This window comes from Melitaea cinxia, chromosome 27, assembly GCF_905220565.1.
Source record: "Melitaea cinxia chromosome 27, ilMelCinx1.1, whole genome shotgun sequence".
NCBI classification, from domain to species: domain Eukaryota; kingdom Metazoa; phylum Arthropoda; class Insecta; order Lepidoptera; family Nymphalidae; genus Melitaea; species Melitaea cinxia.
Window position 1 is genome coordinate 1,010,162 of NC_059420.1, and position 17,321 is coordinate 1,027,482.

The window sequence follows — 17,321 nt, forward strand, 5'->3', positions numbered from 1 at the left end:
GTGATCTGATAACATTTAGTCCTGTGTGAGCATTTTTGGATACATATTTAATATGTTCTTCAAAAGTTAGTTTTGGGTCCAGTATTATTCCTAAAAACTTCTTTGAAGTGACTCTATTTATAATTTCATTATTGTAAATAACATTCGAATTTGAGGTTTCATTGCCAAAAAACATAACACTACTTTTAGAGGGGTTAATTTTTAAATGTAAACGATCATTATAATATTGTAATAGTTGAAATAAGGATTTGTTCATATTATCTATTGCAATCTCTAAGTTGTAATTACTGCTATATAATACAATGTCATCAGCAAATTGTAAAATATTTACATTCTTATTATTTACATATTTACAAATTTCACTTGTGTATATATTGTATAGTAGTGGAGATAGCGTGGCACCCTGCATTGTGCCTTTTGAGGCACATTTGGGTCCATATAAAATATTGTTATGCCTAGCATAGATTGTTCTGTTGTTCAAAAAATTAAAAATCCACTTACATAAGTGCCCGGGCACACCCAACCTAGACATGATTTGAACTAGTATACCAGGATCAACACTATCAAAAGCACTTTGAACATCTAGGAATACGCAAACAGTGTTTAATTTTCTATGTTTTGCATTTTTCAGGTCAGAGATTAAAGAGGTGAAACTGTCTGCACTACTACGCCCTCTACGGAAGCCATATTGTATATGTGGAATGAAACACTTGGATTCAACATACCAGTCAAGACGGACTTTCACCATATTTTCGAATATTTTACCAAGACAGGATGACAAGGAAATTGGTCTATAAGAACTAGCAAACTCAGGAGATTTGTCGGGCTTAAGTATTGGGACAACACACTGTGTTTTCCATGACTGTGGAATAGATTTATTACGCCAAAGCAAATTGAGGATGCTAAGAAACAACTTTTGGGCAGATACATCTAACTTTTTAATTACTATGTAAGGATAATCATCTAAGCCAGGAGTTGTATTTCGTCTAGAGTGCAAGCTTGTTAAAAATTCAGACCATGAAAATGGATCCAGTAAAAATTTAGAATTTGGGTTGTGATTGTTGATTTCAAAAAGAACGTTCAGTTGATCTACCTCAATTAAGTTGCTATTATCTGATAATTTATCCAAGAGTGGAGATATAAACTCATTTGTATATGATTTATTCTTAGGTCTTATGCCTTTAAACATTTTTAATAAATTCCAAATTTTACTTATGTGAGTATTTCTATTAAAAGTGTTACATAAATTATTCCATCCAATTTTTTTCTGTTCTGAAATTGTTCTCTTTTTCTGGGCATCTTTTCTTTTGTAATTAATATAATTTTCAATAGTAGGCTCTTTTCTATATAGTTTTAGTGCATTATATGAAGCAATAACACTTTGTTCACATATACTATTCCACCAGGGAGATGGTGGCCTGCTTATGAAAGTGTTTGTTTTAGTGAGCTTTGGAATTGACATTTCTTTAAGAGTATCTAAATGAAGACAGAAATTATTATAGGTTGAAATAGGATCATGTGATTGAAGTATGAGATCATTAAACATTGTTTTGGAAAGAGCTGTGTATGTTGCCCAGTCAGCTTTTTTATATATGAACCTATCTACAGGGGAATTGAGATGATATTTATCTACATGTAATAAAATCTCTGTTATTGTTGGATAATGGTAACTTCCCATTGTATCATCATGTACAGACCATTCACATAGTGGTGCGAGGCTGCCACTGATGAAGCTTACATCAATGGCAGAAGAAGTTTGTCTAGGGCGATTTATAGTTGTAGGTCTACCATCATTTAAAATACACAAATCTAAGTCATCAATTAAATTAAATAACTCCTGACCTCTACCTTTCGTTGACTGACAACCAAATGCAATATGATGAGCATTAAAGTCACCACTCATAAATATGGGTTTTGGTAGATCATTAATAATGTAACGGAGTCTATTAATTCGTATACGCCCACTTGAAGGTGGACAGTATACACAGAGAATTGTTAAACTACTATGTCCTGTTGATACAGATACAGCAACTGTTTGAATGTCTTCATAAAATCTGGTATTTAATATATTATACTTAAGGTATGGTTTTATCAGTATTGCAACTCCATTATGTGAATTGTTTGAATTTTTGTTGTAAATATTATACCCTGGTATTTTAAAATTATTATCTTTTAACCATGTCTCATTAAGAAGGCAAATATCAATATTTTGTTGTTTTAAAAATTGTATCAATAAAGGTTTTTTACTATTTGCACTTTGAATGTTATACTGCGCAATACGTAACTTGGATTGTGTAGAACTAGGCCCTACACAATCCATTATGTTAAGTTTTTTAATAATGCATCTTTAATAGTTTTAAAATTAGTAGGTATACTGTCATCTTTATTGGCTAATTCCACCAACGTCTGCACTAGGGCCATAAGTACATCGTTGTTGGAAATTATTTGACTTTTAAGGTCTTTAGAATGGACTGTTTTAACTTTATTTACATCTTGTACAGACTTATTTGCAGAGATATTTACAGACTTATTTACAATAACATTACTTTTTACAGGTTGTGATTTTGGTGATGGGAGTGGAGGGAAATCTGTTTCATTTGTGGTGACTTGTTTTGTAAAGGCGACACTTGCATAAGATATGTTGTTTTTCTTTTCGATAATCTTCTTTGTTTTAATAGGACATAATCTAGATATCGCAAGATGAGGTCCACTGCAATTTATGCAGCTGATTTCTGTTGGTTTATCACATTCCTTATACAAGTGCTCACCTCCGCAAATACTACATCTTTGTTTACCGTTACAAATCTTTGCTGAATGATTAAATTTAAAACACTTATAACACTGTAATAATGGTGGAATGTATTCGAAAACTCTGTACGAGAATAGATCATATTGTACATTACTAGGCAGTACATTAGATAAAAAGGTTATGCTTACAGTCTGTAATGGAATGCGCTCTTGTCCTACTTTCTTTGAAAACCTTCTTATTGCCACTATTTCATAAATTGAAGAAAGTCTTGTGTAAAGTTCTTTGTTAGATATATTCGCTGGAACGAATCTAATGATGCCAGTTTTTTCAATTTGCGCTGCCGGTATAAACGCCTTCATGTTATATTTTGTGAGGAAAGTAGTGTTATTAATAAAGTTATTGGCCGTATTATATTGCTTAAAAATAACTGCTATTTTATTTGCATTCACCCTCTGAATACCCGTCACACCTTTTACATCCATTGCGAAAATATGATTTAAGTATATAGGGCTCTTGTTACCCAATCTATCGTCATTTGTGGATTCTACATATACTTTAAAATCTGTGTTTAGTGAGTTTTCCGGATACAGTCTTTTGTAATTCGGTTTGTAGTACGGTAAATACGCATCTCGCTCATCACCGCAGCCAGATGATACGCCTCCTCCTTCATCCGTAGGCCGTGGCCGTTTTTTTGAGGCGGGCGGGTGAGACCCGCCCCCCTCGTTTACCTCCATTGCTATTGTGCTTTTCAGCAGCTAATAGCAATATTTTAAATACACTTTAGCTATAAAAAAAATCACATCAGAAAAATTTTAAAATTAAATTTTAAAGTCAACCGCGCTTTTTCAAGGTTCCCGCCAAAGTCCGTTTTCATTACATTCATATATTGTATAATTTTATTGGTGTGCTATCTAGTCTTTTAATCATTGAATGTTATGAAATGAATTATTATTTTTTTTAATAATAAATCACAATCGATAACAACACAAAACGATTTATCGATAGTTTACCTCGTCATTAATAAAAAAAATTAAATATTTTAATGGTAATAATTGTATACAAATATTTTTTTAAGATTAAGCATTTTTATAACAGCAACATTAATATATATAATATTTATATCGTCATCTTCGCGGAGACCAAGCGGAGACGTTGGATGAGCTAGGTTAAATACTGGCCGACCTAAACGAGTCCGCCCGGCAACGGGTCGGTCTCGCTATGAACTTGGACAAAACGAAAATTATGTTTAACAACCAAGTCATACCGACACCGGTATCGGTCGATGGTACCCTTCTCGAAGTTGTTCGGCATTATATTTACCTAGGCCATACCATCCAACTAGGCCGTAACAACTTCGAGAAGGAGGCCAATAAGAGGATTCGGTTGGGCTGGGCGGCGTATGGCAGGCTTCGTCGAGTCTTCACTTCGAAGATTCTGCAATGCTTGAAGATAAAAGTCCTCGAGCAATGCGTTCTGCCTATATTAACATACGGAGTCGAGACGTGGACAAGCTTTATCTATTATTATTTTTTAAATAAAAACTTTAAATTTATGTTGAGGCAATTCCAAAATCGTTTGTTGTATTTTATTATACATGCGAACCCTTCCTTTTCCTTGCATACCTTCGTAAAGCCATCGAGATGTTTAATTTATTATTAAATTTTCCAAACAAAACACAGTATAAAAATGGCCGCAGCGCCAATCTATAACCCGGTAAGTAGACTTTGAATTTTTGTGCTTTTTTAATGAATATAACGCACATAGGTAAACTATAGCGACGTCTTCGGCGTTTCCAAGGGCATCGCTTCGCTATCAGTCATTCTTTGTTGTAATTTACTGAGTAAATAGACTTATATCGTACAATTAATTAATCTCTAATTTTAGAACATACGTTTTAGAGAAACAATCTAACCAAAAAAATGTCGTGTTAATAGTGTTCAAGGCTTCTATATGTCGCAATTTCAAGTCACAGTTTTACCTAAGTGCTATTTTCCTTCTAAATATATATAAAATATCTCTGTAAAAAATCAAGTGAGTTAGCTACTCATTAGGTATGCACATGCATCTTGTTTAGTTGCTACCCAGCTAGAATATATAATGTTATGTGTGTAAAAATATTGATGATCTAAAACTTTACTTTTTATAGAATTATCTTTTACACTATATTGCAAATATTTTAAACTAGCCGACTCGTATCCATTTTGTTGGGCGTTAATTATTTTTGTGATGCAGCTATGTATATAACAAAGTTTTCTTCTCGCTCGCATTTTTCCGACTTGATTTACATATACCATTATTTTTTAATGAATTTTTTGTTCAATAACAATCAAATATAGCCTATATCAATTCTGAATAGTGTAGCTTTCTGTAAGTTAAAGAATTTTCATGATCGCATCAGTATTTGCGAAGATTACCCCCTACATACAAACAAAGTTAGAAACTTTACCTCTTTATAATATTAGTATGGATAAGGTGTAGATAGATGGTTTGTTATTAAATAAGTACTAGCTGACCTGGCGAACTTCGTATCACCTTATTTTTTTCTGAAATATAATAATAACATAATATATCAAAATAAAATATAGCCTATCTTTTAAGTTGGATCAAACTGCACACGGTGTGCAAATTTGACTAAAATCGGTTAAGTAGTTTAGAAGTCCATTGAGGACAAACATTGTGACACGAGATTTATATATATTAAGATAAAAATAATCGATCATTAGATACTATATAGAAAATATAATAACGATGTAATATATAAAGGCTGAGGTCATTCGAACCCTAGCATGACTCCAGTGGTAATTTAGCGTGACTAGGACTTCTTGAAAAAAACAAAAAATCCTATAGACCTAACCTCACAATTAGATATAATTTCGTTCCGTGACGTCTCCGGCGATTCGGAAGGTTCAGCCATTTCACAAAATGCAGACATCCACGTTTGCCTTTTGTTGCAGTGGGCGCGGTCTGCCATTCCACCGCGCCTCCGGCTTCTAAAGAACACTCTAGGGGTATTCTGTAATTAAATTACGGAAACAGAACCACAGTAGATTTACAACTGTGCTTAGTGCCAGTCACGCTAGTCACGCTATATTACCGCTAGTCACGCTAGTTAAGTGTCCGAATATCCTTATCGATATATAAAACATGAAATAAATGATGATGTGTGCGCAAGTGCGTTTGTTAACAGCGTAACTATCTTAGTTTCGCTTCAACCTGTAACATCCTACTGCTGGGCATAGGCCTCTTTCTCTATGTAGGAGAAGGATTGGAGCTTAACCCACCACGCTGCTCCAATGTGGGTTGGCGGATATATTCCCTACTATGAGTAATAATCGCTATCAGGTGTACATGATAACAACCGAGACCGACGGCTTAACGTGCTCTCCAAGGTACGCTAGGGACACCCATAAGAACTACACAAACACCACAGACCACGGTAAACATCTGTATGGCCAATACAAATATTTATCACGTGCGGGGAACGAACCCGCAACCGCCAACGAAACAGTCACAAAACCGCTGTGACCGTTGCGCCGACGCGTCGTCAAACGAAAATCTTAGCTATGTGCAAAATAGCAATTTCACAAGAACTATTCGCAATTGTGAATTTATAAGTTGTAGCTTAATAATTGACGTGAAACGTGCTCTAATCTATCTATAACTTATGCACAGGATAAACGTTATCCACAACTTGTAAAACGGGCCCTAAACCGACCGCTATCAAATTAGCGTAAACTACTATTTAAAACTGCTTTTCAAGCCTACTTCAATAAATTTTGATTTTCGTTTTTAAATTCGATTATTTTGTATTGTAGGTCGTACCATGCGTACTCCCGATCCCAGGGTGCATGTTCCCCGGCCGTATCGTGCGTTTCCAGGGGAATGTACTGCCAGAAGCTTACACGTTAGTGACGACAATTATTTTTTTTATACAACTTAAGTAACTGTAAGGTCGAAGTACTTCTCCAATCGGATTGCTCCCGAGATTTTGAACAGGATATTTCTGTTGTGCCCTACCTCAATACTAATAACTCATGCTGCAATAGTACCGTAATGCCGGACCAAATACACACAGACAAAAGTTCTAAAGACAATTTCGGCAACAAAATATTTTCTGTGGAGCATGCCGAGTATTTCAAATATTTGAAGACCAAACATCCCCGAGACAAAAATTCCCATTTCAATTTTATCGCGGCCTGATGAGTGCTTTTTGAGTTACCTCCAATGACGCGTAACTGTCTATTATGTTTTATGTTTAACTGAGGTAGGGCACAGCTGGAAATTCCCTGCCCAAAATTTGGAGCAACCCAACTGGGGTAGTACCTCGACCTTACAGAACATCACAGCTAAATAATACTGCTTTCAAGCAGTGTTGTGTTCTTGCTGGTGAGTAAGGTGACCAGAGCTCCTGGGGGGAATTGGGGATAGGGTCGACAAAGCGCTTGCGATGCTTCCGGTGTTGCAGGCGTCTATAAGCTACGGTGATCGCTTACCATCAGGTGAGTCGTACGTTTGTTTGCCGACCTAGTTATATAAAAGAAAGATGAGACAAACTTCTTAGCATTCTATGGATTCATCGTGTGGGTGCTGGGTCCATAGTGTGGCAGTGGGAGAAACTCAGAGTGGTTCCCAGGACTTGCGACCTAGGTGTAGGTTTATGGAGGCCCCCTTTGAGATGCGTATCAACACTTATCTTCACTGCTCGAGTTTCCCGCCCTGTTTAGCCATATTTGGTAGAAGCTAGTGATGTGCCGGATCGTCAAAAACGTATATCCGCGGATACGGATCCGGATACGGATATTTAGTGTCAAGATCCGCGGATACGGATACGGATCTTTATTTCTCACTCAATCGGTGTCAGCGCATAACCTTGAAACGATAGTTGACATTTTTGAATATCATATCTATGGAGTCAGATGGTATGGTGGTAGTGGTGGTTATGATGAGATTACTCACTACACTATATCTTATGATTATAATTCAGAAGGGGTGTGTAGTAATTTTCGGTGTAGGTACCTTTATGCAAGCCGGGTCGTCGTACACAAAAAAGAAAGTCGAATTACAGCACTAAGAGACAGTTTATTACACAACACAATAGAATAGAATACCATGAACGAACACACTAACAATTCACACTTATTACACTTAGATATTAAATGAATAGCAAGCGAAGACATAGGTCGTAATCGAGACGTAAGCAATTAAAAACACAATTTTTATGTCGGTAGATTCGAAAAACAATTGATCGGTAATGAAGTTAATAATAGGCCGAGTCCATTTACATTGTACGATATTTAAATTTATCAATATTATAATTTATATTTTTATTTTCTACTTTAATGAAATAATTTTTATATATACATTTATATATACAGGTATGAGTATGTGCGTGTTTGTGTGTGTGAGTGTGTGTGACATATATATTATTTATGTAAATGATGAAGGGTTCTCCACATCACTCCCCCCCGGAGACCGTTACTACGGTACTACGGGCGAAAATAGTCCGGGAAAGTTACTTTGCGCCCAGAGCGCGTTGTCTTTTTACTTTCCTGTGGGATGCTGGTTGCCTCTGGTGGCTCAGGACGAGTCGAATGATGGTACGCAGGGTTGGAATTAGGCATAGGGTAGGCGTTTGGGGTAGGAGATGGGTCAACCATTGTATAAGCCGGCTTAAGGCGGTCTATGGAAACGGTGACTATCTTGCCGTTCATTAATATCTTAAAGGTCTTATCACCTCTTTCCACAACCGTGTAAGGACCTGAGTAAGGGGGTTGTAAGGATGTTCGTACCGAGTCATCCCTTAAAAATATTTGTTCTGAGGATTGTAGGCCTTTGTGAACAAATATTTTACCACTCGTGTGACGAGCGGCTGGAGAAGGTTTCAGCTTGGCTGTGATGTTATGAAGGCGGGTTGCGAAATCCGAAATATCGGTGGAGTCTGGAGGGGTCGTCTGAAAAAATTCTCCTGGTAAACGCAACGACTCACCATATACTAACTCAGCCGATGAGGATTGTAAATCTTCTTTGTACGAGCTTCTAATACCAAGAAGTATCAAAGGCAATGAGTCAACCCAATTAGGGTCAGCATGACACATAATTGCTGCCTTAAGCTGGCGGTGAAAACGCTCCACCATACCATTACACGCTGGATGATAAGCGGTAGTGCGACGATGTTTAAATCCTATCACTTTTCCCAGGTATTGGAAAAGTGTGGATTCAAATTGACGCCCGCGGTCGGTGACAACATCAGTTGGACATCCAAATCTGGACATCCACGATATTAGCGCCTTTCCAACAGTTTCAGCGGTCATGTCCGCCATTGGTGTTACTTCTGGCCAGCGTGTGAAGCGGTCTATCACTGTCAAGCAGTATCGTTTGCCTTGTGATATTGGAAGAGGGCCAATAATATCAAGGTGAATGAAGGCAAATCTGGCTCGAGGTAGACTGAACGTACCAGTGGGCGAAGATATATGGCGACTTACCTTACAGCGCTGACAGGCTAAGCATTGTCGTGCCCATAGTCGACAATCCTTACGTACTCCAGGCCATTCAAAGCGCTCAGCGACCAATTTAGCCGTGGCATTGGCACCCGGGTGGCTGAGATTGTGAAGTCTGTCGAAGAGTGGTTTTCGTAAGGCCTTAGTAATAAAAGGTCTGGGTGATGAGGTACTGACATCACAGTACACTTCCAATTCGCTGTTGGGAAGTTTTACTTTAGCCAAACGAAGTGAAGATTCACCGTTTAATAGGTGTGACAGCTCTTCATCGGAAGCCTGAAACTTAACTAGTGTCTCCATATCGATTGGTATATGCAATTCGTCGACACGAGACAATGTATCGGCGACAATGTTGTCTTTGCCCGATATGTGTCGAATGTCGGTCGTGAATTGCGATATATAATCTAAATGGCGATATTGACGAGGCGAACAGTTATCTTTTCGATCGCGAAAAGCGTGAATAAGTGGTTTGTGGTCTGTAAAAACCACGAAATGTCTTGCTTCTAACATGTACCTAAAGTATCTAATGCTCTCGTATATGGCCAGTAGCTCGCGGTCATATGGCGAATACTTTTGTTGAGAAGGGCTTAAGTTTTTCGAAAAGAACGCAAGGGGTTGCCAGGAGCCGTCTTTAAATTGCTGTAAAACTGCGCCCAGAGCTGAAGAAGATGCATCTGTTACCAGAGCAAGCTGAGCATTGCAATCAGGATGAGCAAGTAGCGCGGCGTTTGACAAGCTTTCCTTGCATCGCTCGAAAGCCAGTAGTGTTTCGCCAGAAAGATTGATTGGATGAGACGATTTCACAGAACCACTTAGCAGAGCGTTCAGAGGTGCCTGAATTTGAGCGGCGTGAGGTAAAAATCGCCGATAAAAATTGACCATTCCTAGGAATCTACGAAGTTGACGCACTGTTGTAGGAATAGGAAACTCTTTAATTGCCTGAACTTTAGTATTTAAAGGTTTAGTACCCGCGGCAGAAATGTTGTATCCGAGAAATGTAACCTCGTTGGCTCCGAAAATACACTTCGAAGTGTTAACGAGGATACCATATTCCTTCATCCTGGTAAAAAGTTGATGAAGGTGAGTCTCGTGTTCTGCCTCGTCTCTACTAAATACTAAAAAGTCATCTATGTAACAATAACAAAAGTCTAGGCCTCTCGTCATCTCATCCACGAATCTTTGAAATGTCTGACCGGCATTTCTCAAACCAAAACTCATAAATGGAAACTCGTAAAGTCCGAACGGTGTTGTGATGGCAGTCTTAGGAATGTTCTCCTTACAAACAGGTATTTGATTATAAGCACGTTCTAGATCAATGGTCGAGAATATTTTACACCCAGAAATAGCGTGAGCGAAATCGTGAATATGCTTAATGGGATACCGGTCGGGTATCGTCCGTGCATTGAGCATTCTGTAGTCGCCACAAGGTCGCCAATCGCTATCCTTCTTGGGAGCGAGGTGTAAAGGCGAGGCCCAAGGGCTTTTAGATGGGCGTGCGGTTCCATTATTCAACATGAGCTCGAATTTTTCTTTGGCTATCTTTAATTTGTCGAGAGCTAATCTGCGTGGAGTACAAAAAATAGGTGGACCAGGTGTAGTTTTGATAAAGTGTACGGTGTTATGCTTTATTTCAATGGGTACACCTGAAGGGCGTGTAATTTCTGGAAACTTGTTTAAAATACTGTGGTACCTGCTGTCACCTAATTTTACTTTAACAGAACATAAATTAAAAGTATAAGCGTGAGCAGCAGGAATAGATAAAGAAGTTACATTGTCAATTAAGCGTTGATTACGACAGTCCACAATTAAATTAAAATGTTTTAAAAAATCTACACCTATGATGGCTTTACACACATCGGCAACAATAAACTGCCATTGAAAATTTCTCCGTAAACCTAGGTTTAAAACTAATTCACAACAACCATAAGTGTCTATTAAAGATCCATTAGCAGCACTCAGCTGTAGGTCGGTCCTCTTGCGCCTTTCACGCAGTGCAGATCGTGGGTAAACACAAAGGTCACTTCCTGTGTCCACGAGAAAGCGGGTTCTTGTGTTACGATCGGTGACAAATAGACGACCAGTAGAAGAAGGGCAGCCGTTTGTCGTCATTAGCGACCGCCTTTGGAGTTTTCCGGCTTATTAAAATCGCATGGCTGCATGCATCGATGCGCTTTTGAGCCGTACTTCGAATGGTACCAGCATATAGGGTACCGCCGGTAGCTGGAGTTCGACCGTGATCTTTGTCGCGAAGATGATCGGTTTCGCTGCTGTGGTCTGGAACGGTAGTTATCGGCTTTCCTGTTATGATTAGGTCTGCCTTGAGTATGCTTCTCCAATCTCAAGGCTAAGCGTTCCACCATCTGCTTTAGTTCTGCGATCTCGCTATGCTAGCAAGGCTGCGCAGAACTTGATGACGTAGATGCGACATTAAATGGTGTAGTAAGCTCGTGAATACGATCCGCTAAGTCCGCGAGTTGTTCTGGAGAGTGACTTGGCTGGGATACTAGCACAGTTTGGAGGTTGATGGACAACTGGTTAGTCCAGATCTGCTTAATAAGGTCGTCAGTGGCAGAGGTGCCAGCCAAATCTTGAAGATGGCGGAGAAACTGCGATGGTTTCCTGTCGCCTAGCTTTTCTTGGTTTAACAATTGTTTGACCTTGAGTTCGCGGGAGGCCGAAAGACGTCGAAGAATTTCATTCTTGATCTTGTCGTAACGATTTGTGACTGGCGGATTCATTATGATATCTTTTACTGACTTCGCATGTGCAATATCTAAGTTGTTGATTACAGTGGCAAATTTAATTAAATCATCAGTGACATTGTAGCTTTCAAATTGGTTTTCTAGAAGTGCAAACCAAAGTTCAGGATCCTCAGATGCAAATTGAGGAACTTTAAAATTAATTTTATTCGTGTCATGCAATATGTCGTGTCGGCCGCTCTTAAGATGACTCTGTTTTGTTCGACGCATAGTGACATGTTCACTTTTTCTAGATGTGACGGTACCTGCAGAATCGCTATCACTACTCATCTTTGTGTTCTACGGGGTCACCAGTTATGGAGTCAGATGGTATGGTGGTAGTGGTGGTTATGATGAGATTACTCACTACACTATATCTTATGATTATAATTCAGAAGGGGTGTGTAGTAATTTTCGGTGTAGGTACCTTTATGCAAGCCGGGTCGTCGTACACAAAAAAGAAAGTCGAATTACAGCACTAAGAGACAGTTTATTACACAACACAATAGAATAGAATATCATGAACGAACACACTAACAATTCACACTTATTACACTTAGATATTAAATGAATAGCAAGCGAAGACATAGGTCGTAATCGAGACGTAAGCAATTAAAAACACAATTTTTATGTCGGTAGATTCGAAAAACAATTGATCGGTAATGAAGTTAATAATAGGCCGAGTCCATTTACATTGTACGATATTTAAATTTATCAATATTATAATTTATATTTTTATTTTCTACTTTAATGAAATAATTTTTATATATACATTTATATATACAGGTATGAGTATGTGCGTGTTTGTGTGTGTGAGTGTGTGTGACATATATATTATTTATGTAAATGATGAAGGGTTCTCCACATATCAAAAATTGACCGTTGACAGACGATAGTTGACATCACGCCCGCTGCAACAACGGCTAGGACAGGTTTCGACTTGCAATGCGCGCGTATTACGTTTGTTAACTGACTTCAAAAAAGGAGGAGAATCTTAATTCGTATTTTTTTTTATGAATGTCACCTCAGAACTTTTTACTGGATGGACTGATTTCGATGAGTCTTTTTTAAATCGAAGGGTGATATTTGTCATGTGGTCTCATTTAAATCTAATTGAGATCTAACAAGTACTTTTGAAGTGATATCAAATAATACGTATTTGCTGGATTATTGTTTCGTCGATCTATGTTTGTATTATACCGCATAAATTTTGACTGGGTACACTGAAATTTTGATGATCCTTGTTTTAATCGAAAGCTGGTGCTTTTCTTGTAGTTCTTTTTAAATTTGATCGAGATATAACGAGTAATCTCTTATGACGCGTTTATGTAAAGGTGCGTACGCGTTGTTGTCATAAAGCCAAATTTTGGGCATCATTAGAAACTATTTCTATATTTTGTAATTCTTCTAATTTCTATTTTGCTAATTTCTGTATGTTCCTTGCTTGCTGTTATGGCAAATTGTAGTTGTAAATAATAAGATTTGATTATGTCTATAACTACACTAAGAAAGTTATACCACTTCAGGACGAAGATCATCAGTTCATGCTGTACAGAACCAAATGCCCTTTCAAGGTCTATCTAACAGACTGTTATTTGCCTTTAATGTGTTTTGGCATCTTCAAACTTTCCGCTAGTAATGTGTTATGTTCCAGGCAGCCAGAAATACCGGGCAAAAAATGTTATTGACTACCGACATCTTGGAGATGTAATTGAAGTTGTTTTTTGTAGTCTAACAATGGTTTGATTTTCCAGGTTCGCCATAAACTTTCAATGCGGTCCCAACATGGACCCCCGTGACGACGTCGCCTTCCACATGAGATTCCGCTTCGTGGAGATGCGCGTGGTCCGTAACCACCTAACGACGGCCATGGGTTGGTCAAAGGTGGAGGAGACCAGTGGGGGCATGCCATTGGTGAGGGGTCAGCCCTTCGAAGCCGTAGTGGCACTTGACCCTCATTCGTTCAAGGTGAGTTAGTCTTTTTAACGGACTTCAAAAAATGAGGAGGTTCTCAATTTAACTATTTTTTTCATAAAAATAGATCGACAAACAAGTGGTAAGCGGTGAGCCGTACGTAAATGTGATAGTAAGCCATTACCGTAGCTTATAGACACTTACAACACCAGAAGTATCCCAAGCGCATTGCCGACCCTATTCCCAATCTATCTCAGGAGCTCTGGTCATCTTACTCACCACGGAAACACAGCACTGCTTGAAAGCCTTATTTAGCTGTGATCTTCTGTAAGTTTGAATACTTCCACAGACGGTCTGCTACCGATTTTTAACAAGGATATATCCTGCCCTAATTGCCTCACTAATTGACAGAAGTATACTTTTATTGGTGTTTCACCAGGTGGCATTGAACGGAGTCCACTTCTGCGAGTTCGCTCACCGCTTACCCTTCCAGCGCATTACCCACCTCACGATAGACGGGGACGTCATGATGCAGTTCATAGGCTTCGAGGTCGAGTAGCCCTACATGGTGAGGGACATACCTTGGAACTAACCGACATATCGACTGTCCTTACTTACAGTATCGAAACTGAAAATTTTCTATTTTTTTATTGCATGAAAAAACTACTTTTTATGTATATTTTCAAAGAAAAAAGAGAAGAAAATGCTATAAAATACACATAAAATCACATTTTTCATGAGCTTATACTTAATATCGATATTTAACAAATAATTCAGCGTAAAAAATGTAGTGCCTTTTTTCAATTTCGATATTAGGTATACGTAGGGACAGTCGATATATAAAACGTTAAAAACAATATTTATTGAAGTGAAACTTTTTTAGAATCGTTTTGATTTGAAATTCGATGAAACGAAAATACGTCACGATAACTAAAAATAAGATTTATTTATTTTCTTACCACAACATTGCTAACAGGACATTAGATACGTACATAATAACATGAGCACTAATATTGTGGGAGACTGGTGCCTAAGCTAGGCTCGAGGCCTGTGTTTCAGGACAGCAGGTCTCCAACCCTTAATAAAGTACCTTTCTATAATCTTATATATAAAATTCTCGTGTCACAGTTTTCGTTGCCATACTCGAACGGCTTGACCGATTTTGATGAAATTTTTTGTGCTTATCCGGTATCTATGAGAATCGGCCAACATCTATTTTTCATCCCCCTAAATGTTAGGGGTAGTCCACCCCTAAAATTTTTTTTTATTTTTTAGACAAAATTTTTAATTTCTATTTTTTTATGATACAACATTAAAAAATACATACAACCCTAAATTTTCAACCTTCTACCATCAACCCCTATTTTTAAATAGCGTTTAGCGGCAAGACAACGTTTGCCGGGTCAGCTAGTCATAATATAATATGAGATAGTAACTTTATGTAAGTATTTATAACTAAGGTTGGTATAAAAATAAAGAAACAAAGACAAATGTATAACAACCGTTCGGGTGTAGTGATGCGAGTACCTAGTCGCCTAAAACACCGACGGTCGTGGTTTCGATTCCCGCTCGAAGTGGATATTTCTGTTCATACAAATCTTCATTTCCGGTCTGGGCGTTAGTCTTTGTCGGTCTCCCCATCGTGCCTCAGAGAACACGTAAAGCCGTCGGGTCCGGTTGTTATCATAAATACCGGATAGCGATCGTTAGTTATAATAGAGAACATATCCGCCAACCCACATTGGAGCAGCGTGGTGGGTTAAGCTCCAATCCTTCTCCTATATGGGGAAAGAGGCATATGCCCAGCAGTAGGATGTTACAGGCTGAAGCGAAACTAAGATAGTTACGCTGTTAACAAACGCACTTGCTCACACATACACGCACGCACGTGCACTCACACACCACACACATACACACCCACGCGCAAACGCACATGCACGGGCACACTCACACTCAAGCTCCAATCCTTCTTCCACATGAAGAAAGATGCCCCCAGCAGTGGGATGTTCGAAACATGTGTCCTTCCGTTAAGGGGCATATACATACACGTAGACACATTGTAACTTAAATTATAATTAAAAAAAAAACAGTAGGAAATTAAAGTTCATTACTCATTACCTTCAAATCCACATTTAAAAAATTTGAGAAGACATAGGTTTAGAGGATACAAACGACCGAGGTAACTGTAAAACAACAGCGAATTCGATCGATTCGAATCGATGGTGTCGCTCCTGTCAAAGATTTTCATTGTAATATAAAACTTTGAATAGTTACGGGTCTCTGTAAAGAGCTCACTAAAGATGGCGCCACGGTTCGCTTAAACCGAATATAAAAATCTTCATATCAAAAATTTCGCTCTAGCGGGTACATCGTTCCATAGCTTAATTGGCTAGAGCGCCGACACGGTCAGTCGGAGACGCGGGTTCGAACCCCGCTGGAGCGGTCAATTTTTGAACACAAAAATAAAATCGTAGATATCTAAATCACCATTTAATTCATTCGTAAGGGCTGACTAATTAAGTTTTGTGCACCGATGAGTTTTGACAACGTCTAACATATTATGTATAGATATTAGACAATCATGACAACTTGTGTAGGCCTATGTCCAGCAGTGGACTGCGATAGGCTGAAATGATGATGATGATAATTGGATCGGCAAACAAGCGTACGGCTCACCTAATGGTAAGTGATTACAGTAGCTTATATCTATAAGGATAGGAAGGATAGGAACACCAGAAATGCTTCTGGCTACTTTAGTACTAACTTACTAACTTAGGCTACTTTCATTTTAGAAATTTATTTATTTTATTAGTCTGTGAATTGAACAATAGCTTTTTTGTTAAATTCCACGCGGACGAAGTCGCGAGCACAGCTAGTCTTTAATAAAACACATAGGCTACTTTTTTTTTTCTTACAAGTGATGTACATCCACGGGCTTTTGAACCCATGTCCTTTTTTATTCTAAAAACATGCAATTTTTATTTTTATGTTTTTCTATTTTAAGGTAGGCGTTACTCAGCAACATCGCTGTTCAAGTTAGACTATGTTTTTAATGTCTCCAAAAGAGACGTGAGTCCACCGACCGGTTCTTAATCTAATGTATGGTACAATTTGTTTTTTTTTGTTTTATTATTATTTCCTTATAATACTATACTTATATCTAGCTTAATCTTAGTTTTCTTAAAAATATATTTTTTAATATTATCTATATTACCACCAACTTACTCCTCCCAAGCAAAGCAACCTATTCGAATTTTATTTTGACATCTCGAGAATACTCTCAACGACGGCGGTGTCTCTATTATGAATCGCCATCTTGAGACTATGCTCGAGGATGTCTTTTTCCGTAGCCTCCGCCGAAACGACAGATCGCGTCATCTTTAAGCCTAAGGCTACTTTTAAGCCTAGTCTACTCCTTACTAC

The 17,321-nt window shown here is 38.2% G+C and overlaps 1 protein-coding gene across 1 annotated transcript; it reads left to right on the forward strand.

Annotated features, from left to right (window-relative positions):
• Positions 1–4,324: 4,324 nt before the first annotated feature.
• LOC123667248 (galectin-6-like) lies at positions 4,325–14,457 on the forward strand. Its single transcript, XM_045601206.1, has 4 exons — positions 4,325–4,462; positions 6,565–6,653; positions 13,739–13,952; positions 14,338–14,457. The coding sequence occupies exons 1-4, from the start codon at positions 4,436–4,438 to the stop codon at positions 14,455–14,457; spliced, it is 450 nt and encodes a 149-aa protein (XP_045457162.1). The 5' UTR covers positions 4,325–4,435.
• Positions 14,458–17,321: the final 2,864 nt, after the last annotated feature.

Bases quoted from the DNA above. Each gene is read 5' to 3' on its own strand.
- LOC123667248 (XM_045601206.1), top strand. From the start codon at position 4,436: ATGGCCGCAGCGCCAATCTATAACCCG. The intron at 4,463-6,564 runs GTAAGTAGACTT...TTTGTATTGTAG, and splicing joins CAGCGCCAATCTATAACCCG to GTCGTACCATGCGTACTCCC. The intron at 13,953-14,337 runs GTGAGTTAGTCT...GTGTTTCACCAG, and splicing joins TTGACCCTCATTCGTTCAAG to GTGGCATTGAACGGAGTCCA.